The sequence below is a fragment of the Chironomus tepperi genome, unplaced genomic scaffold (genome assembly GCF_022539635.2).
Source record: "Chironomus tepperi strain 1889 unplaced genomic scaffold, CSIRO-AGI_Ctep_v1 contig_244, whole genome shotgun sequence".
In the NCBI taxonomy this organism is placed as follows: domain Eukaryota; kingdom Metazoa; phylum Arthropoda; class Insecta; order Diptera; family Chironomidae; genus Chironomus; species Chironomus tepperi.
This window is the reverse complement of record NW_027226366.1, coordinates 1,877,098-1,891,298: the sequence shown is the minus strand read 5'-3', so window position 1 is coordinate 1,891,298 and position 14,201 is coordinate 1,877,098. Positions and strand designations below refer to the sequence as shown.

At 35.6% G+C, this 14,201-nt stretch overlaps 2 protein-coding genes across 2 annotated transcripts in view; both read left to right on the top strand.

Annotated features, from left to right (window-relative positions):
* Positions 1-11,541: 11,541 nt before the first annotated feature.
* Positions 11,542-11,922, top strand: LOC139091434 (V-type proton ATPase subunit G-like). The gene has a single exon (XM_070641520.1). It carries the CDS (start codon positions 11,542-11,544, stop codon positions 11,920-11,922), a length of 381 nt encoding a protein of 126 aa, XP_070497621.1.
* Positions 11,923-13,533: 1,611 nt separating this feature from the next.
* The window catches only part of Dgk (diacyl glycerol kinase 1), a 68,038-nt gene continuing 67,370 nt past the window's right edge, over positions 13,534-14,201 (top strand). The window contains exon 1 of the mRNA XM_070641199.1: positions 13,534-13,661. The gene's annotated coding sequence lies outside the window, so the exon portion shown is untranslated. The remainder of the gene's footprint in view (positions 13,662-14,201) is intronic.

The window sequence follows — 14,201 nt, the reverse complement described above, 5'->3', positions numbered from 1 at the left end:
GGAGCCATAAAATGCTTCCATTGAGGCACAAGATGTAAAAAACTGTCTTTTTTTGGTCCAAATTATAGTCGATTATTGCAAAATACATTTTTGTAAACAAACAAAAAAATAAATTGAACTGAATCTTATTGGATCTCATTTTAATGGTCTGGAAGTGAACTGGATCCTACTGGATCTTGTTTTTATGTATCTGGAAGTTGTATGGATCCTACTGGATCTCATTTTAATGGTCTGGAAGTGAACTGAATCCTACTGGATCTCATTTTAATGGTCTGGAAGTGAACTGAATCCTACTGGATCTTATTTTTAAGTGTCTGGGAGTTATATGGATCCTACTGGATCTCATTTCAATGGTCTGGAAGTGAACTGGATCCTACTGGATCTTATTATAATGGTGTAGAAGTGAACTGGATCCTACTGGATCTCATTTTAATGGTCTGGAAGTGAACTGAATCCTACTGGATCTCATTTTAATGGTCTAGAAGTGAACTGGATCCTACTGGATCTTATTTTTATGTGTCTGGGAGTTATATGGATCCTACTGGATCTCATTTTAATGGTCTAGAAGTGAACTGGATCCTACTGGATCTTGTTCTTATGTGTCTGGGAGTTATATGGATCCTACTGGATCTCATTTTAATGGTCTAGAAGTGAACTGGATCCTACTGGATCTTGTTTTTATGTATCTGGAAGTTGTATGGATCCTACTGGATCTCATTTCAATGGTCTGGAAGTGAACTGGATCCTACTGGATCTTGTTTTTATGTATCTGGAAGTTGTATGGATCCTACTGGATCTCATTTCAATGGTCTAGATGTGAACTGGATCCTACTGGATCTTGTTTTTATGTATCTGGAAGTTGTATGGATCCTACTGGATCTCATTTCAATGGTCTAGATGTGAACTGGATCCTACTGGATCTTGTTTTTATGTATCTGGAAGTTGTATGGATCCTACTGGATCTCATTTTAATGGTCTGGAAGTGAACTGGATCCTACTGGATCTCATTTTAATGGTCTAGAAGTGAACTGGATCCTACTGGATCTTGTTTTTATGTATCTGGAAGTTGTATGGATCCTACTGGATCTCATTTCAATGGTCTGGAAGTGAACTGGATCCTACTGGATCTCATTTTAATGGTCTAGAAGTGAACTGGATCCTACTGGATCTTGTTTTTATGTATCTGGAAGTTGTATGGATCCTACTGGATCTCATTTTAATGGTCTAGAAGTGAACTGGATCCTACTGGATCTCATTTTAATGGTCTGGAAGTGAACTGGATCCTACTGGATCTCATTTTAATGGTCTAGAAGTGAACTGGATCCTACTGGATCTTATTTTTAAGTGTCTGGGAGTTATATGGATCCTACTGGATCTCATTTCAATGGTCTGGAAGTGAACTGGATCCTACTGGATCTCATTTTAATGGTCTGGAAGTGAACTGAATCCTACTGGATCTCATTTTAATGGTCTAGAAGTGAACTGGATCCTACTGGATCTTATTTTTAAGTGTCTGGGAGTTATATGGATCCTACTGGATCTCATTTCAATGGTCTGGAAGTGAACTGGATCCTACTGGATCTTATTATAATGGTGTAGAAGTAAACTGGATCCTACTGGATCTCATTTTAATGGTCTGGAAGTGAACTGAATCCTACTGGATCTCATTTTAATGGTCTAGAAGTGAACTGGATCCTACTGGATCTTATTTTTATGTGTCTGGGAGTTATATGGATCCTACTGGATCTCATTTTAATGGTCTAGAAGTGAACTGGATCCTACTGGATCTTGTTCTTATGTGTCTGGGAGTTATATGGATCCTACTGGATCTCATTTTAATGGTCTAGAAGTGAACTGGATCCTACTGGATCTTGTTTTTATGTATCTGGAAGTTGTATGGATCCTACTGGATCTCATTTCAATGGTCTGGAAGTGAACTGGATCCTACTGGATCTTGTTTTTATGTATCTGGAAGTTGTATGGATCCTACTGGATCTCATTTCAATGGTCTAGATGTGAACTGGATCCTACTGGATCTTGTTTTTATGTATCTGGAAGTTGTATGGATCCTACTGGATCTCATTTTAATGGTCTGGAAGTGAACTGGATCCTACTGGATCTCATTTTAATGGTCTAGAAGTGAACTGGATCCTACTGGATCTTGTTTTTATGTATCTGGAAGTTGTATGGATCCTACTGGATCTCATTTCAATGGTCTGGAAGTGAACTGGATCCTACTGGATATTGTTTTTATGTATCTGGAAGCTGTATGGATCCTACTGGATCTTATTATAATGGTGTAGAAGTGAGTTGGATCCTACTGGATCTTGTTTTTATGTGTCTGGGAGTTATATGGATCCTACTGGATCTCATTTTAATGGTCTGGAAGTAAACTGGATCCTACTGGATCTCATTTCAATGGTCTGGAAGTGAACTGGATCCTACTGGATCTTGTATTTATGTATCTGGAAGCTGTATGGATCCTACTGGATCTTATTATAATGGTGTAGAAGTGAACTGGATCCTACTGGATCTCATTTTAATGGCCTGGAAGTGAACTGGATCCTACTGGATCTCATTTTAATGGCCTAGAAGTGAACTGGATCCTACTGGATCTTGTTTTTATGTATCTGGAAGTTGTATGGATCCTACTGGATCTCATTTTAATGGTCTGGAAGTGAACTGGATCCTACTGGATCTTGTTTTTATGTATCTGGAAGTTTTATGGATCCTGTTTTTATGGGTTTGGAAGTTGTATGGATCCTACTGGATCTCATTTTGATAGCCTGGAAGTGAACTGGACCTTACTGGATCTTATTTTTATGGGTCTAGAAGTTGTATGGATCTTGATCTCGGCTCGTATAGTGATCTATAAAGGTACTGTAATCTACCCAAGTCTGGCGAGCGAAGCTCAGCCCGGCTCGTATAGTGATCTATAAAGTACTGTAATCTACCCAAGTCGGGCGAGCGAAGCTAAGCCCGGCTCGTAAAGTGATCTATAAAAGTACTGTAATCTACCCAAGTCGGGCGAGCGAAGCTCAGCCCGGCTCGTATAGTGATCTATAAAAGTACTGTAATTTACCCAAGTCGGGCGAGCGAAGCTCAGCCCGGCTCGTATAGTGATCTATAAAAGTACTGTAATTTACCCAAGTCGGGCGAGCGAAGCTCAGCCCGGCTCGTATATTGATCTATAAAAGTACTGCAATCTACCCAAGTCGGGCGAGCGAAGCTCAGCCCGGCTCGTATAGTGATCTATAAAAGTATTGTAATCTACCCAAGTCGGGCGAGCGAAGCTCAGCCCGGCTCGTATAGTGATCTATAAAAGTACTGTAATCTACCCAAGTCGGGCGAGCGAAGCTAAGCCCGGCTCGTATAGTGATATATAAAAGTACTGTAATCTACCCAAGTCGGGCGAGCGAAGCTCAGCCCGGCTCGTATAGTGATCTATAAAAGTACTATAATCTACCCAAGTCGGGCGAGCGAAGCTCAGTAGAAAAATAGTTCGAGCGAAGCTCGCACTTAATTAGTTCGGACGCAGTCCGGACTTGGTTGAGCGAAGCTCACAAATTTTTGCGACCTGAACGGAGCGAAGCGAGTGAAGGCGTGAAAATTTTCCCAAGCACTAGAAACTGCATATCTATGAATATATGTTGCCGTGAGTAAAGAAATGGTTCGGACGTAGTTCATTCATTTAAATAATTTTAGTTACTCTATAAGTAATAATTATTTATCACATTTATTTCATAAATCAATTATTTTGTTCAAGTTGTGTTTTTAATTCTTGCACAGATACAGTTTTCTGATCTACGTATGGTGTGAATATTCCCATGAAGCGTGATCCGCTTCATTACTAGTTACGAGACTTTTTTGGAAAATAGAAGCAAGTATCAAGATGTAAAGAGCTTTTAATACTTCTTACAGATACTTGGAAGTTGTTTTTTGGTGTTTAAAGCTTTTTTAGGATGTGTGTAGAATAGGATGAATGATAAAGATGACTACAATGTTATTGTGTACTAATGTATTGCAATTTTTGGTTGAATGTAAATGTAATTGACAATTTTTTACGGATTTTATTTATTTACAATGTTGTTTATTCTTCGGAGTTCAAAAATTGATTGAACTTTAGTATAAAAAGGGGTTTTCAACTATGATGAATATTATTCAAATTTCAAATGACCGTTATAACATGATTTGAATCGAATTTCGGATTAAGTCTAAAATTCAATTTATTAATGATTAATTCCTCGTCAAATGACCGAATTCAGTCCACAGAATGAATATTCAAGCTCAATATCTTTCCAAGGAACTCGATATCCGAAATAAATCTCATCACATTCGATAATCTATTTCAATGAAATCATCACAAGAAAAAACTTCCATGTTACGCAAACAAAAGACGACATAAAATATTGTTTGTGTACGCAAATATTGTATCCTCCTTGAGGCAAAACGTTTCATTTTTGTGTCACACAGAAAAAAAAAGTTTTGCACATGACAAAATTTCTTGGAAGGTTCAACTGTTCCTTTCGGCTTAAAGGTAATTAAATAAATTTATTTGAACAGGAAAATGATGTAAATAGATCTATCAGGCGGAATGTAAAGATGGGTAAGTTGAATAATTTAAAATTTTTTGTTTTTTATTTTCAGACCCAAAACATTTTTTCATTCAAATGTCCTCAAACTCAATTTAAAGAATTGTCAGGCAATGTAAGACTAGTCTAGTGGAACACTGACCATCAGTTAGTCACTATGGCGACCAAAAAAAGCAATAATAGAATTAATCTTGCTCTCTGATTTCCTAGAAACCAGTTTAGTAAATTTAAGGAATAATGGGATGGAAGCAACAAGTGGGATGTCTAGGAAATGAGATTAAATTGAATCAAACGTCGTAAATATTCCTAGAATTTCTATAGAAATATGAATTTATTCATAGACAGAAAGCTTTAAGAGATTTAGTTTGTATAATACATAATTCCATGCCTCCATGGCTACCGATTAAAGATGAAAGTCTATGTCATCTTATGAAGATTTTTATTAATTTTAGAGCAAAGGTTGTTGGACAGTATTGGTCAAAGTGTGCTCCGCGATACAGTTTTGCAGTAGTGGACAACCTGTGTGCCGCTAAAAATTATTGTATACCCAAAAACCGGACGCAATTTTGGTCGAGGCTTATCACCAAACGACACCATGTGTCGCGACAAATAAAATGTTGCACATCACTGTGCATTGTGTTGCGTTACAGTCACAGATGTATTACGCGTTAATTGATTATGTAACGATTTTAGAGAGGGTGTCATGTACTAAGTGAGCAGTCCCATACTTATCATACAGAAAAATCTACCAAATCAAAGATTTTTGTCAATAAAAGAGGGTAAATCTTGAACTTGTACCCCCTTGTGATGGTTGTAGTATTGAAATCTGTGTCACAAAAGACATTACATTTGTGTGGTTTACATGCATTTACAACATTAATATTAATTTCTTACATAACTTTGTTCATTTAGATCGATGTAAGGTAAGAAAAACATGATTTAGGTCATGTCGAAAACTCAGAATCTCTCAGGTAAATACAACATCACTAATTGCACAATCCAATAAAATCCTCACATCTCTTTCATCTTGGGAGGAAAATGTAATAAACAAGTGATGATTTGCAAGGTTGTTGCCTAAATCATTTACAACACTCTTTACATGCGTACGTACGAGTATACCGAACAGCATACAATGTTCAATAGGGCGTCGGTTCGTCGACGTAATGATGGTCAAAAGCGATGTTGTATTGACGGCTTTGTGACAGTTGTAGCATCGGTCCGCAAAAGTTATTCTTCATGCGCTACATTGTCTGCAGCAACTGTAACATCGATCTAACGCTACTGCAACAGCGTTCTGACGCAACTGTAACACCGGTCTGCCGCAACTTTAGCAGTGGTCTGCGCAACTGTAACAGCGGTCTGACACAACTGTAACAGCGGTCTGATGCAACTGTAGCAGTGATCTGCCATAACTGTAACAGGGGTCTACCGCATTGTGTCGCTCGGGTTTATATTTGATTCAATACACAATATTGAAGATGTTTGTAAGTATGATTAACATATTGTAAATGTATCGAGACAAAAAAGAAGAAAATTACATTTTCATATTCAACAGCAATTTTCCTCTTCCTAGAAATAATATCCTGTTGATTTCCTCTACTCCATATATTCATTATATGTATGTATATCTAAGAAAAATTTCTTAAGGTCAAATAGATTTACATGATGAAAATCGGAGCATCAAACTTTTCTGTATATATATATAGAATACGGTTATGTATGGATTATGATGTATGAAAATGTATCACATGTTGATGAAAAATAATGTAAATTTTCGTTAGATGCCGTCATCGATGGCGTCAGTACTCTCATTTTTCTCTCTTTTTTCAATTCCCTCATGACTCTCGGATATAAACATTTTTTTTTCTTCTGGATTGTTATTCTTGTTTCAATGCAAACATACGAAAAGAGGAAAAAAGAAAAGCAATTTTTATCACCCGACTGTACGTTTGTTAGCGCTTAAGGTATTTAGATGAGTTCCCAGCTATTAAGAAATGATTTATGTATTGTTTATAAGAGAAGAAAATGAAATAAAAAACTGTTCGTTTATTACGTCACACATTAATGCTAATTACAATCTTCTGTGCTTTAATCTGAATCTGAATGGGAATCAGGGGTGGATTTAGGAGAAGGAAAACTCGGATTAGTGTTCCTGATCTCGGACTCGTGTTTTTGAACTTGGATTCGTGTTTCCGAACTTGGATTTGTGTTTCCGAACTCGGATTCGTGTTCCCGAACTCGGATTCGTGTTTCCGAACTTGGATTCGTTTTCCGAACTTGGACTCGTGTTCCCGAACTCAGACTTGTGTTCCTGAACTCGGACTCGTGTTAACGAACTCGGATTCGTGTTTCCGAACTTGGACTCGTGTTCTCAAACTCAGACTTCTGTTTCTGAACTCAGATTCGTGTTTCGGAACTCAGATTCGTGTTTCCGAACTTGGACTCGTGTTTCCGAACTCGGACCCGTGTTCCCGAACTCTGACTCGTGTTCCCGAACTCGGACTCGTGTTGTTGGATTCGCCCTCGTGTTCCCAAACTCGAATTCGTGTTTCCGAGCTTAAATTCGAGTCCTGCATCTTGCCAAATGTGCTGTCAGTGCACTTTAGCTTCTACGGATACTATCAGCAATTTCAAATTTATTATTTTGACTCGGACTAGATGAAAGGGAAACTTCTCACTCAATTCCAGCCCTGCCTCCACTTCAGCGCTTCTATTTCAAAGAGAAATAATTAAATATTCCTTTTTGTTCGAGAGATAATTTATTGTGAGGGTGATGTGGTTTGAATCAGCATTAATTTTAATAGATATTAACAACAATTACACACTGTGCTCCAGCAGATTCTCTTATTTCGAATTATATTTTGTGGCTTTGAATCGACCATAATTTATAAATGTATATGCAGAATATGCTATGACATAAATTATGTTCAAGGACTCTCGAAAATTTTCCTCATTTCCATTGTTTATGTTGAGCTTGTTGATCTTTTTTTTGTGCTGTACTGCCTCTTAAGAAACTCAATGGAAGTTGAAAGGAACAAGACAAAAATGAATATTTTGGGATGTCTTTTTTCTCGCAATTTATTTTGTTCTTTACATAACCAGAAGAGACTTTAAACAAATTTAAATTTTTAAAAGTTCCTGGAAGGAATTGAAGGTTTACTTAAAGAGATTATTTTCATTTCTTAACACAGTGCTGTCTAAATTGTGTGCCACGACACACTAGTTTGTCGCCTAAAATGATTAAAAATGCCATGAACAGCTTGCCATGTGCAGTTTCAGTCGTGGCTTACCATCAAAGTATGTCGTTACCCAAAAAAGGTTGTACAGCACTGATTTAACAACAATAAAAAAGTATTTAAAATTATACATTAAAAAAGTTTCATTTACATTTTCATTATTATATAAACACAAACACATGTTGATCCGTAACTAGGTATTGGAATAGATCTATATATTCACACTGTGGTCCATAAATGAGTAGCTAAAGTCGAACATTTTATTTAAATATTTTAATGTCTGTGAAAATAAACTTGAAAAATCTACAGTCATCTCTTGGTTTTAGAGGCTGAGGTTCAGAGGCAAGTCATAGGGTTCGGAGGGTCAATCCCACTCCCTTCTCTTCCCCCAAATTGTTTCGTATACTTTAAGAGGATACTGTGATTTTTGACTTAAAATCCTTAGATAATTGCATATTAATGTCCACCAAGGGGGTTAGGGTTTACACCATACCCAACCCTTGAACCTGGTGCATGATCTATACTTAGAGAAGGATTGGAAATTGCGTAACACTTAGTGGGGGTTGGGGACAATAATTTTCTATGGAGAGCATGATTGTAGCGCGACTAAACGTTCCGATGGGGGAGCCTATTATTGCGTCATAGCATCAACACATCTGTTCATCTGTTTAGTCTTTGGTCTTTTCTAGTGATACAATATAACAAACATTTGGTATACATTTCAAGAAATGAATAATTACCCCAAAGAATCTGGCTACGAATCCAGCAAATATCCACCATATGCTCAATACAAGCTGTAAAAAATTTAATTTTCCACTTCCTTCTTAAGGTCATAAAACCTGTAAAGCACACAAAAAAATTTTTTAATTTTCTTCATTCAAAGTTGAAATGAAAATTTTTCACAGTAAAATAAATTAACTCACGGCCATCTGCGATTGTCTTCTTTAACATTCAGAATCAGCTCCCATTTCTAGTGTCTTATTAATTTATTACAACATGAAACAAGTCATAATGAAAAAAAGGGAGGACAACATTTAGTTTTGTTAAGGCACAAGTGACGATGATGACTGTGAGGAGCTATCCTTTAAATGTGACACCAAAGCACAAACACACTTGATTCGTAACTTTTGATGAAAAAAAAAGCTCTTAGAAAATTGAGAGATAAAGTAGCAGAAAAGCCTTAGTGGACGGCAGCTGAAGGGACAAATGTATATACAGATTGTTTTTATTCGTACACGTTTTTAATATGGCTTTTTTGTGCCTTTTCTTTCTCATATTTCTCTGAGCGTACACAGCATAGATGTGAAATTATGTTGTGATATTGAGTTATTTATAGAAAAAATTACAACACTGTAATTTTTGTAGGCTTAAAGGATATATGAGAGAAGGAAGCAAATATTTGGCAGTAAATGATGATTTTGGATGGAGAAAAATATTCAAAAAGTCTGACAAAATTTGCATATTTATTAAGCTTTATAGATTGAATTATAAATTAGACTATGCATAATATTTTTTGCGGCAATATTTTCATTAGGAATAACGATATTGGAATCTATTAAAGAGCACTTTAGGGGGAATAAATTGTAAATTTAATCGATAATCACTTTTTGGTCTCGATTGGATGTGAATTTTTTAAGGGAATACATAAGGTGAGGAGGAAGTAATTTAGACGGTAAGGGAAGCAAATCTGGAAAATAAAAGCAGTGATTAAATTGGCAGAATTGTAGCTTTACAGGATAAAGGTTCTTGACTAGCTGCTCTTGAGCCAGTCCTGAATTTTCTAAATAGAACAAGTTGGTTAAGGCCGGTGTGACTTTCAATTGGTGTCAAATTCGGTTTAAATCCGGTACAAAATCAGAGTCATGCCGATCTGGGCTGGAACTCCGATCGATTAACTGACTCGTGCTATTCAGGTTATTTAGTAATTACTTAAGGTTCGGTCAAAAACTGTAGGACTTCATTTACATCTCGGTACCTCGAAGACTTGCCGAGAAAGCTGCAATATAGTTTTGCCATAGCAACTGCATTATGATGCCCATACATGTAGTATATACACAAGATCTAGATTATCTGCATAAAGTCACAAATCCCCATTAAAAAAAGTGAGGTCTGGACAAATTGGAATCTAAGATATCGAGACATAAGTAAGTGTATTTGCCAATGAGAGAGTAAAGCATCGGTTGCCGAGTGGTTAGGCAACAGACTGAATATCTGTGTTACTCTTGTGTGAGTATGTGGGTTCGATTCCCACCAGAGACCGATCATCATTAATTATGATGTTGAGAGCTGTAGCTTTGACAAGGATTCGGACAATGCTCACAAATTTACAAAAACTGAGCTCAATATTAATTTTGAGCCACAAGATCCTCATATTTGAGAACATCAAAGCTGAACTTCAAAAGCAATCGGACCCCTAAGTCAGAATAAATTATCAAAAGCCTCTCTCAATAGCTTTAAGACCATTGAGCATTTTAATTAAGTTGTTGGCAATGTTATTGGATCTTTCTTTTTGTGCAGCATAAATAACAGCTTTTCTTGTGTCATGAATGATTCATGTATCTTTAATAATAATAATAATAAACTCAGCATGTTGCTAAGAACTATGCTGTCTATATTGTCAATGTTATAGCTATTAGCATTATTATTATTTCTGTTGTCAACGTCCAAGAATAGGAATGAATTATACTTAAAAGGAAGGAAGGAAGGAAGTCAAAGAAAGAATAAAAATTTACCGGATAATCTATGAACAATGTGTCGCTGCTAATTGCCGTAAAGGAACTTTCATTCATAAAAAAAATATAATCACTTAAATAGCTTTTCAAAACGAGGCGAGGAAATTGATTTTTTCCTTCAACTTGATTCCATTTTCCATTATGTGCAAACACCATCATATATGCCATTGTACACATATATGTTTACACTAGAGGAGGATTGATGATGATGAGGAGAAACTGCAAAATGTACAATAATAAATTTATGTGGAATAGATAGAAGGAACTGCTTTTTATATGAAAAAAAAAGAATCATTATTGAACGTTAGACTTGCCATTGTAATAATTCAGTTTCATTCGGTTCGATATTGATGGAAAATTTTGTTACAGGATCATGGGTTAGGTCGATATTTTTTCTGTGCGTTTAGCTTTCATCACTTAATCAATTGATAGATTGAACTAAAATGGACCAAAAAAGTAGAATTTTATTGAATTGGAAGCTCATTTTATGATGATTTGATAGGAAATTTACGGGATTCTCTCATGTTGAAGTTAGGATATCAATGGAACAGGCTGTGACAGTTTAAGTTCGAAAACTTCGAAATCATTTCGAAATTAAATTCGAAAATACCTGAGAAATTTTAAAAAAATTTGGTAGACTTTCAAATATTTAAATCAAACAATCGGTCTCTTCCGAAATTACGATAGTTTGGTCATCACATTTACAGATCATAAATCACCAAAATCATCCCTTTTGGCTACAATTTGATGAATGGTAAATATTGATTTATTTCACTGTGCAATAAAGATTTTGTCATCAAAGTAATCATTTGATTTCACATCATTTTCTCAATAAAGATTTTCACATCGCAGTAAAATTTACAAGCATTTAAAGAAATTATTTCCATTTAAGTAAGTGGCCAGCATATTTCATCCAAATCCATCATAACTCCTTTTTCATCAATTTAAGATCCACAACTCTCCAAAAACAATTAAAATTCAATGGCAAATCAATCCCTCGCAATTCAAAACCTCCTAGTCGCTGAAAAGCGTGCAGCCGATAAAGTAACGGAAGCTAGAAAGCAACGACAAAAGCGATTAAAGAAGGCAAAGAACGAAGCTCAAGATGAAATTGAAAAATTTCGTCAGGAACGTGAAAAACAATTTCAGGAATTTGAATCAAAATATATGGGATCTCGTGACGCTGCTGCTGCTCAAATTGATGCTGACATCCAGGTACAAATAGAGGAAATGATTAAAGTGATTGACGAAAACAAAGAAAAGCTCATCGAGGATATTATCGATTTGATTTGTGATATCAAGCCGGAAGTTCATAAGAATTATTTGATTAGAATGAAGAAAGAGGAGGAAGTGCTTGAATAAAATTGAAAATTATTGATCCTAATTAAATTTATGATTTTTGAATTAGTCTGTAAATTTCAGCTATGATTTATGCCTAACCAGAGCTCTAAGTCAACTCCAATTTCACATGGAGTCAAGTCGACTCAAATCAACTTTTCCATACAAAATCCAAGTCGATTCAAGCTCTTTGGCTAACTATGCCAAACTCTCAAACCAACTTCCAAGAATCAACCCCAAAAGAATGCCATTCTGCTCATAATTAATTTCAAAGGAAAACTTTTTATCGACCCATATTTTCTTAGATAGTCAAATTTCCACTTCTTATTATCATCATCATCCCTTCATAATATGACAAATATGTCTCGTAAATTCCATAAATATTTAGGGCAACAGCAAAAAAAAATGATCCCGGGAAACACAATTGGGCGAATAGCATTTTTCGTGGCAACAATGGATCAAAATCAGCCGTCTCGGTGTCGTAAGGAAAGCTTCTGGTGATGCCATCAATACGTTGGAGCGACATGAATTAAGAAGGCTCCTTTTAAGATTCATATGGCTGCCAAATTTGGCAGTTTCCATTTGGTTCCACAAAAGAAGTTTAACAGAGCCTTAAAAGCTCAGTGGTGGAGCCTTCTTCATATGTGTTGCTCTAGACGGTGACGTCACAGCCAGGGCCGTAGTCAGTAGGGGCCTTTGGGAAAGCACGGTCCTCTCTTCGAGAATTGAAATCGTTGAATTTGTAACGTTTTTTTTTTATTTAAATTTTTTGTTTGCATTTTTGAAAAAAATTCGATAAAAAAACTTGTAAAATTCTAGCTACGCCCTTGGTCATAGTACCCTAGCAATCACGTTGTGCTCCTCGGGAAAGAAACTTTCATTGTTTAATTAAATGCGGCAAAACTTTCCATCATTCATCCAATTCCATAACAAAGAAGAAGAAGAATTCTAGTGTTTTTATGTGCCATTGCTATATTATATGCCATAAATAGTTCATCATAAGCACAAAATGATATTTCCCCTCAATACTATCACATATATTAATCATAAAAGATGGCTGAGAAGGAAGAAATCTTTATGTATATAAAAGAAATAAAATGACGTGATAAATATTGAATCATATGCTGTACCTATGATATATACCAGAAAATTTTCTTTAAAGACGACGTACAATGACGTAAGAATTGTAAGAAGTAGAAGTGCTTATTATTCTATTTTTGTGAGAAAACTTTTTCTTGTGTTCGATGTCTTTGGAGAGTATAAACATTGAGGATGAGAGATGACAAGAACAATTGTCATAGTAAGAACTTTTTTACTTGATGATGACGATAAATTATGTAAGGAGATGTTCCTTATTCTCCTTACAATTCACGTAAACAAAGAGGTGTGATAATAACTTGGTTCTATTTATAAAACATTATTATGAGATTATGGAAGTCTCTCAGACATCTTTCGTTAAGTTTTTTTGCTTGCTCTATGGAGAAAAAATTGAGAATTTTACTCAAAAACTTATATCCACAGTTCAATTTGAGAATTGTTCGCGTTTAGATCGCATTATAGTGTATATTCAATATTATCGTCATTACATATATTTATTATATGATATTATGGACATTCTTTCAAAAATGGAATAAAGGAACGAGAGAGAATACATTTTTATTTTGGTTAAGATGAAGCATATGGACAGTGAATTCCATTAAGCTAATGAGTTTTTGATAAGATTCAGCTAGAATAAATAACATAGGGAGTAATACTATATATAGGTACTATTTTATATATATAATGTTGAAATATAATACACAGAACAGAGAATGAGGAAATTTGCTACTTATGTGAACGGAAGCAGAAACGTGATAGAATTTTATTTCATTTATTTTTTAGTAAGCATTTATGGGAAGATATCGTTGATTGTTATTTTATTTCTTTTTCTGTCTGTTTGTCTGAATTGCATTTATTGTTTGGTGTCTTTTACTTATTGGTGAACGTTAATCGGTTTTGATTAATTGGTCCACCTCTATTCGTCTCCCGGATTTAAGTAATTAGGGAGAGGCTATTTAAAATGGATCAATACACATGCTGTTTGATGTAGAGGACGCTCAAGTATGTCGTAAGAATTATTGAAATATAAGGTGTCGTTTAAGGACGTAGTCAGCTGATCACTTCTTCCTTGCATAGCCCCACTCCCTACCATCTTTCTCTTCCACTTCCCATCCCAGTGCGCCCTTGTAGTCGTGGTTCAAAAATGGTTAAACAAGACTGGAATAACAAAGCAATCCTGAAGCCCCTTTATTGGAAGATTTGGA

Excerpts from the sequence above, each read along its gene's own strand:
- LOC139091434 (XM_070641520.1), top strand. The coding sequence starts at position 11,542 with ATGGCAAATCAATCCCTCGCAATTCAAAACCTCCTAGTCGCTGAAAAG.